The following is a 21,193-nucleotide window of genomic DNA, read 5'->3' as shown; positions in this document are numbered from 1 at the left end:
GTAAGTATGTATTTTTAAACATACGTGTTATATATAAGTATATATGCATAGGTGTGCATATGTGTATTATGAGATCTTTTTATTTTCAGTATGAACTCAAGAATCGCTCACATTGCCCCAGATTTGGCTCATGGGTGCTTTTCTAACTGGCTGTTTTGCTTTTGTGACTTGACCCCTTCGTGTGTGTGTGTGTGTGTGTGTGTGTGTGTGTGTGTGTATTTTTCTTACTTTCCGGCTTAATAAGATATCTCAGCCTCATCTTGTATACTTTCTGTTCCAGCCTTAGGCTCAGGCATTTCTGCCTTCTTTTAGTAGGAAGTAGGGTCCTAGATGTGCTTATTGCTGCAAGGGAGGTCTTTGCTTCTTGGCCCTTTCAGCAGCCAGAGCTAGGAAACATATGGATGTATGTACACACACACACACACACACACACACATATACATGTATGCACACCCAGATACATACACATTTATGTGTATTTTATTTTTTAATTTTTTAAAATAAGATTTTATTTATTTATTCCAGAGAGAGAGAGAGAGGGAGAGAGAGGAGGGGGAGGTGCAGAGGAAGAGAAACAAGGAGACTCTGCCCTGAGCGAGGAGTCTGAGAAGGGGCTCGATCTCGGAACCCTGAAATCATGACCCACGCTGAAACCAAGAGTCAGATGCTTAATGGACCAAGTTTCATATTTTGGTATTTTTAGAAGTGAGTTCACACCTCCAACCCCAGTTCACTCTCACACAGCTCCATCTTACCTTCCTCCATTCCATATTTTCTAAAGATTCGTTTATTTATTTTAGAGGCAGAGGGAGAGAATCCCAAACGGACCCCCAGCTGAAGCCAGAGCTGTTGAAGCCTGGAGCCTGACACAGAGCTCCATCCCCTAAGACCATGAGCCAAGCTGAAAGCAAGAGTTGGTCACTCAAAGTCCTGAGCCATGCAGACACCCCTCCTCCATTCCATATATATATATGTCCCTTCTTCCCTACTGATAATCGGACTCCTAATAACAATATTTACTCATTTGCTAAAACCATAATAGACCTAGAGATGTCTTAGAATTGATTTTCCCATGCCACTACGAAAAACAAAATCAGTAAAAGTGGTTCAGGATTTGTTTGTAATTGTTCCCTGATGCCCTTTCTCATCACCAACTGAAAGTAGCAAATACTGTATTAAAAAATAAAGCAGATTACTTCTTTATCCTTGCCCTCAGGAGGGTTATGACATTCACCAGAGATGTGCTTGGGTTCATTGGTTTTAGTCTGACTTCAGTTCTAAAAATTTTCTCCTTGTCTGTTAGTACAGATGAAAGGCTAGTTTTTGAATGTGTAGAGCACTAACCTGCTTCCGAAAACCAGAGGTATGCAAAACAATATACTCAGAGAAATAGTTCTGTATCTTTTTCTTTCTGTCCCTCACCCTTTATAGGTCACTGTCCTCAGTGTTTTCTGGTTTACCCTACCCCAACCCCCCGCATTGTCCTCTGTAGAGAGAATATGTATGTGTTCTTCTTTTCCTTATATTCCTACATAAAACACAGCATCCCATATATGTTCATCCTCCGCATTTTTCACTTAATGTTATCTCCTGGAAATCACTCCATAATCAGTTCATAAAGATCTTCATCACTCATTTTTACCGTGTGTAGTCCTTACTGTGTATACACGTTGTATCACACATATGTGTGTAAACACATCCTATCTCCTACGCTTGGATATATAAGTGTTTGCAATATTTTGCAATTACAAATAATGAAGCAATGAATAATCCTGTGGGTTTGTATTTTCCTGTCACTGGGGTGTATTTTCAGAGTAAAATCTACAAGCAGTATTGCTTGGTTAGGGGTAAACTCAGAGATAGCTTATCAAATAACGTGGAAGTCCCCTCCGTAGAGCTGTGGCACTTTGTATCCCTACCAGGAATATATGAGAGCCTGTTTCCTACAGCTCTGCTGACAGAGCACCGTTTCCAGCTTTTGAACTTTTGCGATACCTTGATATAGTTTTATAAGCACTTCCTTATGAGTGAAGTTGAACATCTTTTCATATTGTAAGCACCATTTTTATATATTTTTATTAATTATTCCCAACTTCTGAGCACTTTTTCAATAGTTTTAATTTCCCCCACAATTTTCTTTTTCTTTTAATATTTTTATCTATTTATATGACAGATAGATCACAAGTAGGCAAAGAGGCCCGCAGAGAAAGAGGGGGAAGCAGACTCCCCGCCCAGCAGAGAGCCCGATGTGGGGCTCGATCCCAGGACCCCGGGATCATAACCTGAGCCAAAGGCAGAGGCTTAACCCACTGAGCCACCCAGGTGCCCCTCCCCCACAATTTTCACAAGAGATATATATATACACATATATATGGGTCATATATATCTGATATATATGACCTCTAGGGACTGAATTATGTTCACTCACAGTTCATATCAAAGCCCTAATCCTCATTGTGAATATATTTGGGAATAGGGCCTTTAGGAGGTAATGGACATTGAATGAGATCAGAAGGATGGGGCCCTAATCCAATAGGAGACCAGAGAGAACCCCTAACCCCCATCTGCACCCTTGCCCTCACCCTCACCCCCAGCACAGGCACACAGAGGAAAGGTCATGTGAGGACAAGTCACTTTGCTTTGGAAGAGAAACTGAACTGAACCAGAGCCTTGACCTTGGATTTGACAGCCTCTAGAGCTCGGAGAAAATTCTATTTTTTAAGCCCCCCAGTCGATGGCATTTTCTTATGGCAGCCCAGACAGATTAAGGCAGGAACAATACTTTTAAACCTGTGTTAAATTTTCCCAATATTTTCTTTCGGTGTGTCATTTATCTTTTGATTTTATGTTGGATTTTTTCCATGTGGAAGTTTTATTTTATTTTTTATGTAGTCAAAGGAGGAGTATTATAATAACCTTTCCAATAATTGTGCAGTCATTCTCTAAATTCTGTACCCAAACTTTACAAGTGGTAGTTTCTTAAAGTTGCATAGATTATTAAAACATCAGTGAGCTGTTCATACTCTGTGACATTGTGCTTTGAGTGGATTTTCTTTTTAACCTACTCATGATGCTGTAGTATCATACATTAGTCATTTGGAAAATGCTAATTCACTAAGTTGTACTCTCATATAGCAGATATATAAGACCTTTCCAAATGTGTGCAGATTTTACTATACAATATCAGAAAATCATACTTGTCAATACCATCACCAATCTCATCAGAAAGTTTTTAAGTATTGGGAAGCTGTCAAATCATGGTGGCAGTTACAAAAATGTTTAAATCTGCTTCTTTTGGGAGATTTTTAAATAAGTGAAATGAGCTCACTGCATGCATGTGTGTGTGTGTGTGTTGAAGACTCCCACGACTGCTAGCAATTTGGGGCCACTGCCTGGATGCAACCGAGGTGCCAATAGTTGACCCACAAATTTTTTTTTTTAATCATCAGTGCAAAGACAGCATGTTGGAAAAGGCAAGTAAAGCCTTAGCATTAATTTTTGTTTAAAGTTTTATTTATTTATGTGAGAGAGAGAGAGAATGTGAATGGGGGAGAAGGCTAGAGGGCCAGAGGGAGAGGGAGAAGTGGGCAGGGAGCCCGATATGGGGCTCAATCCCAGGATTCTGGGATCACTACCTGAGCCAAAAGCAGAAACTTAACCGACTGAGCCACCAAGGCGCCCCAGGGTCTTAGTGCTATTATGGAAGTACTTGTGATGTGCAGATGCTGTTAAAATGTCTCACATACTCCTCGGGGGTCCATAGGCTGCACTTGGAAGACCACCGCTCTTACAGGTTGCCTAAATTTTTCACATTGCATTTTCAATTCAGCACTAACTTCAAGGAAACTATATTAAATCTAGAGATGCCCAGAAAGAGGGAATATAGCCCTTCTTCCTTCTGATGTACACCCTACAATGGTTTCCCTCAGCCCCTTTGCAATAGCATCACCGAGGGTAAACGTTCACCTGTACCCCTCTTGGAGAAGGACATTAAATGCTTAACAAAGATGAGATGGGGTGTGGGTTGCTGCAAACAAGGGAAAGTGTCAGATGTTGCCGCCGACAGCAGATCAAAGAGAGGACTTATCTCAGAAGTAATCGAGCAAGGAAGAAAGGCTCCAGCCAGCAGAGATGACAAATACACCTGTTCAATGGAAAAGAGCCCATCTGTCCGTTTGCGGGGCAGGCGACGGTGGGGGAGGGTTTGCCAGAGGTTTTCTTTCTGGGGATGCCGCCCAACCCAACTCCCTTGAGCGCACACACGCACTGTCCTTAGCGTGATATGTGTTGAACAAAACCTTAGGAATGGGGGCGCCCTGGGTGGCTCAGTGGGTTAAAGCCTCTGCCTACAGCTCAGGTCATGATCCTAGAATCCTGGGATCAAGCCCCGCATCTGGCTCTCTGCTCAGCGGGGAGCCTGCTTCCTCCTGTCTCTCTGCCTGCCTCTCTGCCTACTTGTGATCTCTGTCTGTCAAATAAATAAATAAAAAATCTTAAACAAACAAACAAACAACAACAACAACAAAACAAAAAACAAAAAAACTCCTTAGGAATGAACTGGAGACTCCCTGGCTGGCCTTCCACAAACAAGATCAAGGGGAAACCAAGGGAAAGAGTGACCCTCACTGTTTGACCCTCAGATCATCAGAGGTCTTGGAGAACATTCAGGGTGGGGCAAAGAGGCCCTGGGCAATGCAAGACTGTTCAGGCCTGCGCACTAGGACATCCTATCCCACCTTCCCTGGAGGGCCATTGGGCTCCCTGTGTTAAAGCTCCAAGCTACGATTTCCTTGATGCAGCAGTCGGCTTGTGAGAACTTATCCTCAGCCGTCAGATGTGCACGACAGGTGTATCTCTAAGGGGATTCATTGTGTCTTTGTAATAGAGTTAGAAACACCCTGGCGGGGGTGGGGGTGGGGGGACAGTAAGGAAAGGGGTTAAATGGTTGATGGAACAACCCCAGGATGTTTGGAACAGTGGTTCAGAAAATGGGGTCCGCAGGGCCCTGAAGGTCACTGACACCCTTCCTAGGGGGTCCGCAAAATCAAAGTTTCTCATGATAATACTAAGACGTTATTTAGACATTTCACAGCCTTGATCTTTGCACCAATAATGCAAACACGGTGGGGGGTAGAACTGTTGGTGACTTAGTAGAAATCGGCAAGGGAGCCGAACTGCACTGATAATCGTTTCGTTCTTTATTGCCAAGCACTTGCAGGAAAAGAAAAAAAAAAGTTTCACTTAAGAACGTCCTTGATGAGGCAATAAAAAGTATTAGTTGAATCTTGATCCTTTCGAATACATTTCTAAACATTCTAGGTGACCAAGTGAGAAGTGTGGATAAAACACTTCTACTATATTACAAACCAAGACGGTTGCCTTGAGAAAGAGTCTTTGTGTGATAGAGTTGTGAGCTAACCTAGCTGTTTTTAACATGAAACATTTTTTTTTAAAAGATTTTATTCATTTATTTGACAGAGAGAACGAGAGAGGGAACACAAACAGGGGAAGTGGGAGAGGAGAAGCAGGCTTCCCGCTGGGCAGGGAGCCCAATGCGGGGCTTGATCTCGAGACCCTTGGATTATGATCTGAGCTGAAGGCAGACGCTTAACGACTGAGCCACCCAAGCACCCCACCAAACATCATTTGTACTTGAAACAATGACTGACCAACCACAGGGTTCTGTTTATATTTTCATGGGCCTGGAACACTTTTGCCTTTGTGAATCCTTTTCTCTGTATAGAAGATATAAAAATTACATTTTATGACCACACTGCTATAAGAGAGATAAATTAATATTATTAATCAAAATATTTTTTCTTCTATCTAAAAGAATTAACTTGATTTTTCTTTTTTCTGATTTTAAAAGAAAATTTTTCTGTGGACCCATAAAGTCCTGTGAGCCTTAGCAATGTTCCTGTTGGAGAAGTTGGGCCTGACTGGCAAACTATGTTTGTTCAGACCTGGTTATGTGCAGGGCCGAATTCTCCATAAGGCACAATTTAAATATCTAGCGTTAATATATTTGTATTTATATCAATGGAAGGTTTTTTTTTTTTTAAGTTTTTGGTTTATGTTTTGTTTTAACAGAGGAAGGGCCCAATGAATGCAAAATGCCCAACACCCACAGAGATCATAATACAGTCTTGCATATACGGTAGGCATTTTCTTGAAAATGCATGAAATGAACCTGTCACTTCAAGGAAAGTAACTAACATTATGTTGCCAATGTTAAATTTGAACTTTCAAGCAAAAATTACAGTTTTGGGATACTTGGACTTTGCTGCTATAAGCTTTACAACTTAACAATACTTTAGAGTCTTTTGATGGTATCAGAAAACTGTTGCTATTAAGGAATGTAATTTTCTGGGGTGCCTGGGTTGCTCAGTGGATTAAGCCTCTGCCTTCGGCTCAGGTCATGATCTCAGGGTCCTGGGATCGAGCCCCGCATCAGGCTCTCTGCTCAGAAGGGATACTGCTTGCCCCCCTCTCTCTGCCTGCATGTGATCTCTCATGTGTCAAATAAATAAATAAAACCTTTTTTTTAAAAAAAGGAATGTAATTTTCTGATATTGTACAATGAAAGGTGCTCATATTTGGAAGATAAGAAGAGCTATATAACCCCGTTGAAACAACTATTTTCTAAATGACCAAGGTATGACTTTACTAAATCATGCATGGCTAAAACATCCATTCAAGGTATAAGACAGATTAATGGACTTTTATGTTACCGAGTTTATTGTTTAGTTTTAGATTCTGCATTGCAATTAACCTTTAAGAAACTACTGCTTCTTGATTTTGGTGTAATATCAAAGAAGAACATGCAAAAGAATCTTAGGAGGCTATTAAAATCCTCTGCTTTTCTTTTTCTTTTTTTTTTTAAAGATTTATTTATTTATTTGACAGACAGATCACAAGTAGGCAGAGCGCCAGGCAGAGAGAGGGAAGCTGGCTCCCTGCTGAGCAGAGAGTCTGATGCAGGACCTTGGGATCATGACCTGAGCTGAAGGCAGACACCTAACGACTGAGCCACCCAGGTGCCCCTAAAATCCTCTGCTTTTCCCCCCAAATACGTATCTGTCTATGGCTGGATTTTTTTTTCTTTTTTTAGAATACTTCAATACATGTGGTAGCTGATTAAATACAGGGACTATCAGAATCTAGTTATTGTCTATCAAATCAGACAGTAAAGAAATGTGCAAAATTGCAAAACAATGCTACTCATTCCTTTTTTTGTTTAGAGCATATAATAGTTTTTCATACAAATAATCATATATTTTTGTATATTTAAAAATGAATAAATTAATAAATATTAAAAATTGTCCTGTTTTGATTTCTAATACAGCAAAATTTGATAGATACAACCTACATAAACAAAATCTCTTTAAAGTCCTCACTATGTTTTAAGAGGATAAAAGGGTTTTAAATCCAAATAGTTTGAGAGCTGCTATTGTAGAATAACTACCTGGTAAAATGATCAAAAAAGACCATTAAGCTTGAAAAGCTGGTGACAAGGAGTAAATGCAGTGGAAATCCAAATATATTTACTATCAAGTGGATACGGATACAAGAGCTGGAAGAAGAGTGGTGGTTCTCTGCCAGTGGGATACTAAGGAGATTTTCATATTTTGTGCATTTTGATTTTCCAAGTTCCACATTGCAGACACGCATTTCTTTTGCAATTGGAGGGAAAAAAAGCTGGTGAAACCCCCGAGCCAGATTAGGTGAGGGGACAGGTCACCGAGGAGGTGAAAGAACAAGGCATATGAAATAAGGAGGAGAGAAGAGAAAGAGAGAGAAGGTGGAGCTTTCTGGAGAGAGAAAGAGAGAGGGCCTCTGCCTGAACAGCTGTGGGGAACAATATTGCTGGTGAGTTCTACGAAAACAGTGCACTGTAGAGAAGTATTGGGGATGAGATGGCTGAGATTACCTCTTGGGGGTGGGGTATAGACTCTAACTCATGGATGGTGGTGTGGGACTGAGTGGGGACAAAAAACCCACTCTGCCCTGGGAGGGGGCATGGAAGCCTGGATGAGCACCGAGAGGAAACCAACCCCTAAGAAGTATGCTTCAGGTGCAAGTTACAAAACCTCAGGTTCTGGATGAACCTGGATTTGAACCTCACTGCCTGTCCTCTCTGTGATCTCAGGCAGATTTCTTGCCCCCCCCCTCCAAATGTATATTGTCCTTATCTGTAAAATGGGAACAGAAATGTATGAGAAAGAGCCTGCCTATGGTGAGGGTCAAATTATGGGATATACATGTTCTTCACTAAGACAGAGCCGATGCTGGGGTGGACGGTTCTTGGCCACCTAGGGTTGCAGAATTACTTCTGAATTACTTCTTGGCCTTCTAGGGTTGCAGACTGACATCTGTTAGACAGTCATCTTCTGTGTCTGACCTTGGCCATAGCTGTGGACCCGGGGAAGAAAAACCCCCAAGTCTGTCTGCTGCCAGGACACCAGCAGGCTATAGGAGCCTCCCCCTCTTCACACAGGCCTGGCCTTCCCTTCAGCTGCAGTGTTGCCTCTTGTTAAGGTTTCCAGGAGTACCTCCTACATTTTGGACCAGGGTCTGGAAAGCGTGGCAACACACCGGCATGGGCCTGGCACAAAGTAGTTGCTCAGCAAGTGTTTGTTGATTGAATAAACAAAGTCTGGTATCCTTCTGACTTGTTGCGGCCCACAGAAACCTTACCTGTTGCCTGACCTCTGCAAAACCGAGGGGCCTGCCCAAGGATCCCGGGAAGGACAAAAGGACAAGGGGGGCAGTCTCTGCACCTTCCCTGACACCCATCTGTAGCTTCCCTGAGGGAGTCTCACACATCCTTAATGCTTTTATGGGGAGCCCAAAGAATCATCATTTCTCCAGTTTCATCTGTTGTTACTCGCCCCTTCACTCATTTCACTCCAACTCTGCACTCATTATTCCCTTTTTTAAAAAATTGAGATATGGGGCACCTAAGTGGCTCAGTCGATTGTCTGACTCTTGATTTCAGCTCAGGTCATGATTTCAGGGTTGAAAAATTTTTTAAATGAAAAAAAATTGCAAAACAGTATTCACTACAAGCCATTTATGTATTCAGTAATCCAATTAAGTACTGAGGCCATACTTTGTGCCACACACCAATGTGGGTGATGAAGATTAAGCAGTTAAAAAAACAGGCAAAAATCCTTGACCTCTGGGAGTTTGAAATCTAGTAGGGAAATAAAGACAAGAGGCTAAAGAGTTGACCTGTCAGATAGTGTAACTGCTATGAAGAAAAATAAGGCAGGCAAGGGGGAGAGTGTAAGATGGGGTGGCATTTCAAATTTTAGAGAAGACCTCCCTGAGCGGGTGACATTTAAGCAAAGACCTGAGGGAGTAAGCCATGCAGATGGGGAAAGGAGGAAGTGTTCCAAGATGAAGAAGAGGAAGTGCAAAGGCCCTGAGGCAGAAGTGTCTGTGAGGTGGTCAAGGACTAGTATGTTTTGACTACAGAAAGAAGTAATTAGGTGATGTAATAGAAGTGGTAATCATATTGCAACATATAAATGTATCTAGTCAACCCATTCCTTAAATTTACACATTGTTATATGTCAGTTTTATATCTCAATTTTTATTTTAATTAATTAATTTATTAATTTATTTATTTATTTTAGGAGAGAGCGAGCGAACTCCGGGGTGGGGAACAGACTTAGAGGGAAAGACTCTTAAGCAGGCTCCATACCCAATCCAGAGCCCACAAAGCAGGGTTCCATCTCAGGACCCTGACATCATGACCTGAGCCCAAATCAAGAGTTGGAGGTTTAATCTACTGAGCCACCCAGGAGCGCCCGCTTTGCAAATTTTTAAGATGTGATGTGAAAGCAGCACATCGAGGGGAGGAGGTTACCACTGCTGCTACCGCTACAGCCTGAAATCCGGGAGTGGTTTTGAATTAGTTCTCTAATCTCTTCCCATCACCTTCGGCAAGATACACTAAACTTCACATTCTTCCTGGCGGGTGTGTATTATTATTTAAATTCGGTCCACAGCTGGGTGCCGAGGTGGCTTCCACCATCGCGATTTGGCCAAGAAAGGGAAGGAAGCAGAGAAAAGGCCCTATTTAGGTACCTTGGATGGGGCACTAACGCCTTCGAGCAAGAAACCAATTTAGGACTATATAGATGGGCTTTGTAGTGGTTCCTTCTCTTTCTGCTTGTCTGCGGTTAAAAAAAAAAAAAAATGTGTGTGTGTGATAATCACTTTTGAAGGCAGTAGATCCATTTGGGTCCAATAGTGAAGGTTGGATGACTCAAAGTAGTTAACCGCTTCCATGGACAAAGCAGGTCCAACTTCCGGGGGTCACTGTAAAGAAGCCCAAGGGAGCCAAAGAGGGCTCGGCGGGGCCTTGCACCAAAAGACAGCTGCAAGTTCTGAGGTGTGCGGGCGATGTACACTGCTGGCTGGTAACAGCAGTTATGCCTCCCCTTCCCCGGGCTAACGGGAAAGCTTCTAGGGTTGAGTCTGCTACAGTGTCGTGCTCAGGCACACAGTAGGTGCTAAGGAAGTGTCGCTGGAGACACAGAGGCTGGGAGGCGCGCGGGAGAAACTTCTCTGCTGGGGACCGGAGCCTTTCCCAGCACTGTGCTCAGGGCACGCCCGGGGCTCGGCCCTGCGTCCGGCGTCCAGTCTCCAGCCGGGTTGTCGGCGGGGCCTCGGGGCGGCATGCGGACAGACCGGCCGACGTGCCGGCGACAGAGCGCGGAGGCCGCGGCGCGCGCAGCCGCGGGACCGGGGTCAAGGCCGGGGCGCCCGGGTGGCGCGGGAGGGGTGGCCGGACGCGCGGGGCGGCATGGGATGTGACGAGCGGCGCGCTGTGCATTGTGGGAATCCCGGGGCCGCGGCGACTGGTTCCAGTTCACTCGGCAGCGGAGCCGGGCGGAGGGGGCGAGCGCGCGGCGCGCGGGCGGGAAGCGAGGAGGCGGGCGGGCGGGCCAGCGAGGAAGCGCGGAAAGAAAAGGCGCGAGCGGCCGAGAGGGCACGGGCCGGACACCTAGCTGCTGCCGCCGCCGCCGCCGAGCCGCCCCGTAAGTGCCGCGCGGGCCCCCTCGCCGCGCGCCTGGTCCCCGCCGCCCGGTCCGGTCGCCGCTCTTCCGGCCGCGGGGACCCGGGAGCGGCCGAGCCTGGCGCGCACGGGCGGCGCTCCGCCGGGCTCGGGTCGCCACGCTCCGCGTCGTGGCCCATGCGGGGCCTCGCGCGCGCTCGGCGCCCTCCCAGGCCCTGCCGGGCCGCGCGGGATTCTCTCTGGTTTTGTTCAAACAGCAAACCCGGAAGCCAACTTCTCTCCAAACCGCGTCCTCCTGCCCGCGCCTGGGCGCTTTTGTGGGAAGGCAACAGTGCTGGCCCCTCTCCCGGCGACCCTTCCCGGGGCGCGCGAGCGGGCTGAGCCCGAGGCCCGCGGAGGCCCCGCGGCGCTGGCCGGCCAGCCTGGGCCTGGGCGGCCGGGAGCTGCGGTGCGCGGAGTTGTACTTGGTGAGGCCCCCGCCGGCCCGCGAGTTGCCGGCCCCCTGCACAATAAGTCAGGCCCGAGAGCCAGGTGGTGGCGGTGTAGGCGTCTGGCTCGGTCTCTGCGCAGAGGGGAGGGTTGGCGGCTGGGGGGATACACTCGTGGGATCAGAGCCAGGCAGGGCCCGGGAGGGGGTTGTCCAGGGAGTGGCTGGAGAGGGAACGCGGGAACACTCCTCCCCCCCCACCCCACCCCCCACCCCGGTTGCCCTCGTTCATCTTCTGATCGGCCTTTTGTTTGCTTCGTGGCTGGGAGTTTTTTTAAAAGGTAACTCCGGAAGGCTGTAGGCTCCCAGGGTGGAGAAGGCCGGGAGGGTAGGGACTCGCTGGGGGTGGGGAGGGGTGGGGAGGTGAGAGCACTGGATGCTGCGGACGGTGTCACCTGACAACAGGTGTGCGGAGTGGCGCGCCCCGCCTCCACTCCTGGGACCACGGATCGCTCAGGGATCTGGTCAGTAGATTGGAAGATACTTTCAGACAAGATGTTAGGGAAAATACTGCACAGTTTGAAAGCGAGAAACATCTGTACAAACAGCTAAGGCAAACTTTGAATTCAGCAATTACAATTACCATGAAATCCTTGTAAGATTTTAATGATCCAATAAACAGCATATAAAAATAGACAATTAGAGGGGCCTTCCTGCTGGCTTCTCTTTCTTCCACCTTTGTGGTTTTGAGGTTTTACCGTTAAAGAGGGGGCAAAGTACCTTGTCCCAGGCTTCCTGCTCAGCAGACTAGGGGAGTTTCAAAGAGCTTTAAGTTTGAATGGGAGACTCTAGGTGTAAGTTAGGTGGAATCCACCTGCTGCAGGTGCCCTCAGAGCACTTATTGACTCTGAAATGCCCACCTTATGCCTGCAACTGGAAATTAGACCCCTTGTACAAATGGACTAGAGTCGGACAGTGTCATCCCAGTCTTGCACAAAAGCCTCTCCAGTGGGGATAGATTTGCTTTAAAAATTTAAATTTTTTCTTAAAAAAAAAAAACAAACAAAAAGCCAACCCAAACCAGAAGACCCTTGAGTCTTTAAATTCTTCCCCCCTCTAGTTTTAGGAGGAGAGCAGGAAATCTCTTCATTCTGTTACTTTGTTTTAGCCTACCAATGCTGATAGCTAGATGAAGGTATTAAGAAGGAGGGAAGAGTTTAAGCGAAAATTACTTGAGGTAGGGTCTTTAGAATGAGGAGTGGTCTGGACTACCACTTGTGACACTCTAACACACAGCCCCAAGTCACTGGCGTGGTCCGTACCCAAGGGACCAGGGGCAGGGAGTGGGACATCTTTGTCTGCCATTTCTTCTGGTCCTGGTGACAGTAGAACTCCGAGACCCCTTATCCTTTTCCCATAGAGAGGCTTGGAGTACATGTATTCTGCACTCTGGGACCTGCCTCTAATATGTTCAGAGCTAATGCTGTCCCTGGTCATTTCAAGGTGATTTATTAAAATAAACCAAAGTGCAAACCCCAAGCTGTCAAAACACAGTAAGAACCTATATATGTTATTGATCAGAATTACAGCAGCTTCTGCTTTTTGTTGGATTGTGTCTTTGGGTTCATGTTAGGTTTTTCACAGCTCCGTTCTTGGCACATATGCTGGGAAGCAGCAGGGTTTGGGAGGCCCATGCCAATCCTGTGGGTCCTCCCCCACATTCTATAGTTCTAGAAGCACATTGGAGGCCATCCCAGCTCTTACAAGAGAGCCTAAGTGGGTTCTGAAGAGTTGTATAGTTTGTTTGCTTGGATCAAGCCTGCCAGATTCATATCTAACTGTCTTTCAATAAATAATTCCTGAGAATCACCTCTGAGTCAGGCGCTGGGGTCAGGAGCATGATCAAGAGATGCCCAGTCCTCATCATTGGGAAGGTAATGCAAAGAGAAGATAGGCAAGTGGCTGTTGTAAGGTTGGTGCAGAAGGCCACAGTAACTCTCATGGTAGTCCCCAGAACAGTGACATAAGCAGGGGCAAGCCCTTCCTGGGTATAGAAAAGCCAAGTAGGAATTGACTGGGCAGAGGAAGGCAGATGTGGATAAGTGTTTGAGGCCTGGGGAGCCCCATGTGTTGAGTCTTAGAACAGTGAGAATAGAGGTCATATGGGGGAACTGCCAGGGGCTCAGAATGGCTGAATCCTAGAGGGAGTCAGGTAAAGCTAGAAGAAACCATCAAAGGCTCTGAGCAGGAGAGAGACGTGGCTAGATGTTCTTTATTCTTACTGGGAATACTTCAACCATTCAGCAAATACTGAATGGCTTCTAGATGCCAACCACATCCAACCAGGGTCCTTCTCTATTGAAGCTCACATTAAACTTTTCCTTTGATAGTCTTCCATTGAAATGGCTATCTTAAATATGGCACAAACCTTTAAAAGGGAGAGGAGGTGGGAAGGAAAGTTTCCTCTTGAAGCAGGGAGACAGTGCCTTGCTATTGAAAGTTAGTGCGATTCCTTTAGCGCAGATCACAAGCTTGGGGGCTTAGGTGAAGTTTTAATTCCAGACTAGCCTTCTGGAAACTCTTTCCTAAATAATACTTGTGTTTGGCTTCTGTTTTTAACCCCACTACAAAAACCTGACACACAAGAAAGATACATGTGCTGGAACAAAATTTGCAGTTTAGGATTTATTTATTATCCCAGTTTGTCCTTCTCTCCTTGTTTGTAATCCCTTGGCTCACTGAAGGTGGACCGTAAGCCCTTTAATCATCCAGCTCACTTGATGATGTAGTGTTTTATGAATGGAGAGAGATGTTTCTTCTGATTGGCTAGTGTACCAGAGCAAGTCTCTCTTCTCGGCCAATCAGAGGGCTGTTTCTGAAGCCCGGCTCTGTGAGTGATAGTTGTGGAGTAGATCCTTGTGCCTCTGGGGACATGACAGCAGTGACACTGTTAATCATCTGGTATGATGGGAGTAAATGGAAGAGAATGCCGTCAACAGGATTAGTGTCCCACACTTCACAATTAAGGGCCTCAGGTTGGCTGTCAAGATTGGAGTTGATGGGAAGTGACAAATGCATGCGGACTCGTGGGCATTTATCCAGCTGCAGGGAGTGGATGGTGCGGTCCTCTCGGCAGCAGTGACTTGAACCACTGATTGCTCAGATTCCTCCATCCTCGGGTGCTGGAAGTAGGGCCGTTTGACTAGCAGCTCCCCAGCAGTTCTGGTCAATATTTCATTCGGGATCAATATGCACGAATTTCATTGCTTGGATAATAAAAGACTTCACAACCGCTGGTTACAGTGGTTTTGTAAGTGCCCTGATAAAGAGTTGTCTATGCTGTAGCCTTAGCGGAGGTCAGTCATTTACAGATGCGCGGAAGCTAAGTATTTCCCTCTGGTCTCTTTCATCTTTTACCGAGCTAGTCTCATGGCAAGAGAGGAGGCAGGAACCATAGAATTATCAGGGAGTGGGAAGGCCCCTTCGTGGCTCCCACTTTAGCTGTTGGTGCAGTTGTGGTATTCCCTTCCTGGGAGTCCCTAAGGTGACTCCACAAGCTCCCAGAATTTTGAGGATATGAGTTCCCACAGGGACTGGCCAGGTATGTGTCCATGAATGGTCTCACTGAAGGTACCTGACTGATGTCCCACTTGCCATGTCTCTGAGTCCTGTGGCCTATGACCTTTGGAAATGCTGTCCTCATCTTTGTCAAGAGCACCCCATCTACTGTAAATGCCAACTGATCAGTCACCATCCAGCCAGTATTTTAGAACCTACCAGATCACAGATTGTTGGGGGCCTGGTAAGCAGAGCCCACTGGTGTATCCCTTCACAACAGACAAGGGAACTGGCGTTGATGATACAGTGTAGCAACTGCTAAGGTCGAGGAGGTTGGTTTCACAGCCAGCCTTCTTCCTAATCCTGTGCCATGAGGAGAGATCACATGCCCTGTCCCATCTCGGTTTGTGGGAGGCCTGTGGTCAGAGACTTGCCGCTCACTCAAGCCTGGCTAACTTCTCCATACAGCCGTTCTCCACCACTGTGTGACTCTGGGTAAGCTTTGGGCTTCTGCAAGCAAGGTTTGCGTCTATTGTGATTGACTTGTAGTCAGAGGGGTTGCAGAGGTAAAGACCACAGAGATCCCTTCAGGATCAACCACAGAACCTTCATTTCCAGTCAAAAAAGACCCAGCTAAGATAATGTGCCATGATGAATGAATGCCAAGGTTGCCTGAAGCCATGTAACCATCGTCAAAGCACATGGGGGCCCTCTCTAGGGGTGAGGACTTCCAGTTTCTTGAATGGGGTGCCCTCCTGGATGATTAGTCCAGGAAGGAAGCACACAGTTTTGTCGGTTTGACAAGATAGTAGAGCTGTTTCTCTTTTGAGCAACATCAGTGCCTTGAGAAGCCAAGTGTGTTAGAAGCCACTTTTTCTGTCACAGGGGACCATCCAACTCTCAGACGAGGCTGGATGCAGGACATTGGTCACATAGGACCCAACGGGCTTTGGCTGGCTGCTCACACCCTGGTTTCATGGTCAATTTTTACCTAGGTTTGTTGTGTGATGGAGCTGGCTGTTTGCTCTGCTCACTGGATAGCTAAAGGACATTTCTCAGCTGCTCTTGGGGTTAGGTGAGACTGTATGACCAAGTTCCAGTCAGTGAATCATGGTTAGTAGTGGTATACCCCCTTCCCCCTCAGGCGTGGCCCTTGAGGGCCTCCATGCATTATCCTCCATGCCCTTTCCCCTTCTGTGGTAACCCTGAGAATTGCGCTGTGAGGGATGGGAGGGGTCTGGGCCTATGACTCATGTGCAGTAGCACCAGCCAATCATGGAAACCCACTTTGGACTTTCACGAGGGAGAAACAAGCTGTAGGGGCTTGTTTGTTAGAGCAGCTGGTGCCATCCTTGCCAGTATGAATAGCCCACATCATCTTTCCAGGAGGCGGCCTCTTTTCAAATTATACACGTTGTTGTTATTTTTATTGACTGTCCTGAGCACTCACTCCATCAGTGCTTGTCAGGCCCTGTATATGCATGTTTTTGTTCTGTTCTCCCACCAACTGCTCGGCGTCCATTCTGTCTTCATCCCCGCTTGATGGTAAGATAAGCTCTGAGGGTGACATTATGTCACATGCCCAAGGACACATAGGCAGGAAGGAGCAGAGCCACAACCCGAATGAAGCCAGTCTGACTTTGGAATTTGTCATTAACCCTAGTGCTCAATGTCCACGTCCATCACAGCCACTCTCTCCCCATAGGGGTGCCTGGCCATGGCCGCCCATGTCTCCACAGACCCCTGAAGAGTGGAATGAACTGGGCAGACTTGCGGATTTATCTGGAGACTGCCCAGCTACAAGGCGATTTTCTGAAAGATATTTTTAAAGTTAGCACGTATCACTGGATGTCAGAGGCTGCATGGCTTCACCAGAATCTCTCTGAGCTGTGGCTGCAGCTTGGGGACCTACAGTTAGAAATGCGGGAAGAACATGGGGAGGGGTGAGGAGCAGGAGCTGCAGGGTCAGCCCTGGGGGATGAAGACGTGGGGCTGTGTTATCAGGAGCCTGACCAAAAGTTAGGTGTGAAGATGTTCTCCTCTCAGCAGAGTGACACTTGGGGATCCATGATGTTGAAGGTCCTGCCTGGGACCCAGGGACTTAGGGACGAGCTAACCACCTGGCACCAAGTCGCTTGCAGTGCAGTCCGGCAGGGGAGGCAGGTGCACCGATACATTCCAGAAGGTGAGCTTCGGAAACAGGGAGCAGCAAGTGACGCCAGTCAGCGGTCGGGTCTGAGGACAGGAATGGCATGAGCGCCAGCGCAGTGGGTCGGAAAGAGCACAAAAGGCGTCAGAGGCGGGGGAGTTATTCTGGACCCTGCATCGCAGGGCAGGAAGTCAGGGCGGCAGGAAGCAGTGCCTCAGAAACAGGCGAAGGATGCTGTTTGTGGCCGGCTCAGGGCGACGGGGAACGTGCAGGGGGGACACACATCCTCTGGCCTCCATGGAGAGAGCCTGGAGCTGAGGATGATAGGTGAGGAGAGAGAGCTGAATCAAGGCAGGGAGGCCGAAGAGAAGAGAAGAGGCCCGAGAAGTTACGAGGTGGGTTCAACAGAGCTTGGCTCATGGCTGGGCACTGTGAAGATGGGCAGAGAAGTAGGGCCCAGGTTGACTGCTGCTTGGTGACTTGGGAATGAGGTCACTGCTGGGGCTGAGAAACCCAGAGGAGGGAGTTCCAGGTGCCCATGGGACTTTCAAGTGGGTCCTTGCCACAGGCAGTCAGAACAGAGCCCTGGGGCCACAGCTAGGTATGTACTTGGGAGGCTCCAGCATGTCCATGTAAAGGCTGGAGTGGAAGGGAAACACCAGGAGCATTTCGAGGACCCATCAGGCTCGTGAATGCTAATGGCTTCTCTCTGGGACAGGACATTGACTATTTGCCACAGTGGCAGCCCCAAACATACCCAGACAGCTCTGCCTGGGGATGGGAGCTGACACCAGGGCTCTGGGAAGAACAGGGCTGAGCTGCATTAATCATCACTGACCGTAGGCCTCTCCTGCTAAAGGAAGGGAAATGTTCAGATCTGAAAACTCCTAGTCCAGAGGTGTGGGGTTGGTCCGTGAAACACATTTGTACTATAGGAAAAGACTGCTGGGAAGCCCCATGACAATTTTCCCTGCAGACACACATGTGCACATGTGTGTATGTATACTACTTCCTGCTCAGAGTCCGCATGGACACCTGTTTGCAGGGACTCTTTCAAAATGGAGCCCATTGCAAGAAGAAATGGGGCCATTTAAATTTTTCAGAGAAACTCAGGCCCCTCTGGGGTTCTCTTTAGCTCGCAGTGATCAGTTAAGACTCGGTGCCCCTTGATGAGAAATGTAAGGTTCTCATCAGAATTGTCCAGCCACCACCTCCACTGCCCCGTTAGAGTGCCCAAGAATCTGCTGTCTGCTGTTTTGGCTATCTGTGTCAGGCAGAAGTCTTGAGATGACCTTATTCGTCACCCTGATGTTATATGGACCACAGTGTGTTCCAAATATAGGGTTGGGCATCAGTAACAAGGACTCCTAACTCTGTGGCCTCTGCTGGTGTTGTGGCATGGCCTGTTGGAGCTGGAGTGACCTACATAGCCCACAGCCTGACCTCAGTTTACCAGTAGAGAGTCCTGCCCATTTGTGAACAAATTCAGTGAACAAATGTTCAGTTGAACATAGATGTCCTCTGGGAAATGCTTGCCTGGTACCTAAGGATAGGCTGAGGCCTCTTCACAACCCCTCTCCCAGCACCCTCGCTGCCTTTCATGGTTATAACTTAAATAACTGTAGGGTTATTGCATCTCTCTCTGCCCCATGAGCTCCAGGAGAGCAGAGAAGATCCCACCTGCCTTGTGCCTTGCTGTCTCCATTCCCCAGCACAGTTCTTGAAGCGAGTGCATGAATGACTTGAATGCTGTCATTGAACATTTGAGACCTTGAATCCTCTTAGCACACGGGTAGACCTTACTGATGCTCTGCTAGGAGTGCAGCCAGGGGCTGCCCTCTGAGAGCCTACCTTCTGATGGGAGAAATGGGGGCATAGCCACATCATCGTGTTGTCGTGTGCAAGGCAGCCCAGGGATGGAGCGGCTGGATCTGAGCACTTGGGGAAGGGTTGGCAGAACTCAAGTGAGAGGGATAGTGGCAGTCCTGGCCAAAGGGCAGGGCCCCTGCAGGGGAGGGCATTTGTGGGGAGCTGTGTATGACTCCCCCTGTGCCCAAGTTTGGAGCACCAGAGGTATAGGGTGAAGCCGATGGATGTGCCAGGCCTTGATTTCTAGGACATTTCCATGACGGGCCAAGGGTGTTGATTCTTCCTCAGGAATGTGGCAGCCAGAGAAGTCTTTCAGATCAGAGCCCTTAACCATTCAGGTGTTTCTGTACCAGCCCGGAGGGCAGGGTGATTGGAGAGTATGGCCCGCTGTGGAGAGACCTCTTCAGGAGATGTTCGTGATGGCCTGGATTCAGTCACAGTCGGGTGGACAGGAGAGGCCTTCTGAGAGTTGATGGAGACAGAGTATCCTCTGGACTCGAGTGGCATTTTGGATGGAGATGGGGAGGAGGAGCAAGGAAAGATAAGCACTTCTCCGTCTTCTCTAAGGACAGGCCCAGCTAGCAGACTGGAAGTGTTCTGAGGGCCTGTGATTACAGCCCAGCATCCTGCTGAACTCTGGTGAGCTGTTCTTGGCCCCACGGAGAAAGGATCATGAGGTAGAGATGCTGCTTTCATCAGACAACCTAGGTAGCAGGCTTTCCATCATTGCTGGGGGCGGGTGTCATAGTTTTCCTTCACGAAGGCTTCCGCGTGTGTCCATCTTGGTCTCAAGGATATGAAAAATGCAATTATTGAACAAGTGTGTAGACATCGCTAAGAAATCCCATTGCCTTTTACATCATGGGGCATAAAGGCAAGGTACTTAAGAGCACTCATTGTCAGAGTAGTGTTGGAGCAGAAATGGCCGCTGAAATGGATGTTACGGTATTAAAGGTGAAAAGCATTGCTGTTCTCTTTTCAGGGGTGAGGTGCTCCAGCAGAGGGCCCCAGTTGGGCTCGGTGGGGGCTCGGTGGCTGCAGGCAGTAGCCCGTCCCCTAGGGGCCGGGGAGCCTGGGCCGGGGGGCAGACACCGTTCCCATGGTCCTGACGTCTGTGCCTCTTGCCTCCACAGTGTGCTTTACTGATCCACCTCCAGGGCTGCCACCATGTCGAGCCGGGGTGGGAAGAAGAAGTCTACCAAAACCTCCAGGTCCGCCAAGGCAGGAGTCATCTTCCCGGTGGGGCGGATGCTGAGGTACATCAAGAAAGGCCACCCCAAGTACCGGATCGGAGTGGGGGCGCCCGTGTACATGGCCGCTGTCCTGGAGTACCTGACGGGTGAGTACACCTGAGTCCCCCTAGGGGCACCCCTGGATTTGCGTCGTGGCGGTCCGGACACCCTGTAGGAATTGAGCCGACCATGGGGCTCCTTTTCTCTTGAGACTTTTCAAACCTGCAGAGAAGCTACAGGAGTAGTACAATGGACCTTTCCACCCAGATGCCCCAGTTGTTTACATTCTGCCGTTAGCCGTCCATTTGGAAATTTCTTTAATCTCCAACATTGGTCTTTGTAGTTTTTTTGTGTGTGTGATTTTTTTTGTTGTTGTTTTCTTTCCCTATCCAAGATCCATTTCAGGATCCTACATTTCTTTTAGTTGTCAGGTTTCTTTAGACTTATTTAAGTTGAAACAATTCCTTACTTTTTTTTTTTTTTCCTTTAAATTTTCCATGATATGGATGTTTTTTGAAGAGTGCAGCCAGTTGTGTTGCAGAATATCCATCAGTCTGGGTTGGTTTCATGCTTGCATTTGGGTTGAGCACTTTTGACAGGGGGATGGCCTAAGAGCTCTTGTGTCCATGTCTAGTATTGTGTCAGGAGGCACCTGAGTTTGTCCTGCTGTTGGTGATTCACTGGGGTCCTATGGTTAAGGATTTCTGCACAGCCTGAATCACGGTCTTCCCCCAATGGCTTTGGCATTCCTGGATGTTCTTACCTGAATCGGTTATTGCTGTAGTGGTTATGAAATAATGTTGTTTCTGTTTCTGTCATTTCTTCTGCTTGTATTAGTTGGCATTCTTCTGTAAAGAACTTATTTTCCTTCTGCCTTTCCCTCTTTCTTTTCTTTGGACTCACAGCGTTGCTTCATGGACATCTTTATT

At 47.5% G+C, this 21,193-nt stretch overlaps 1 protein-coding gene across 5 annotated transcripts in view; it reads left to right on the top strand.

Annotated features, from left to right (window-relative positions):
* Window positions 1-10,894: 10,894 nt before the first annotated feature.
* Window positions 10,895-21,193, top strand: part of LOC132028532 (core histone macro-H2A.1) — a 74,174-nt gene continuing 63,875 nt past the window's right edge. For 2 of the 5 annotated variants that reach the window (XM_059417610.1, XM_059417606.1), the window contains exons 1-2: window positions 10,896-11,051; window positions 20,166-20,371. In XM_059417610.1, the coding sequence (XP_059273593.1) occupies window positions 20,200-20,371 (172 nt within the window). In that variant the 5' untranslated portion in view covers window positions 10,896-11,051; window positions 20,166-20,199. Of the gene's footprint in view, window positions 11,052-11,428; window positions 11,497-20,165; window positions 20,372-21,193 lie in introns of those variants that run through there. The other 3 variants (XM_059417609.1, XM_059417608.1, XM_059417607.1) reach the window with 3 other exon arrangements.

Source organism: Mustela nigripes, chromosome 12, assembly GCF_022355385.1.
Source record: "Mustela nigripes isolate SB6536 chromosome 12, MUSNIG.SB6536, whole genome shotgun sequence".
Lineage (NCBI taxonomy): Eukaryota > Metazoa > Chordata > Mammalia > Carnivora > Mustelidae > Mustela > Mustela nigripes.
Note: the sequence above shows the minus strand (reverse complement) of the source record. Positions and strands in the feature narration are given on the sequence as shown.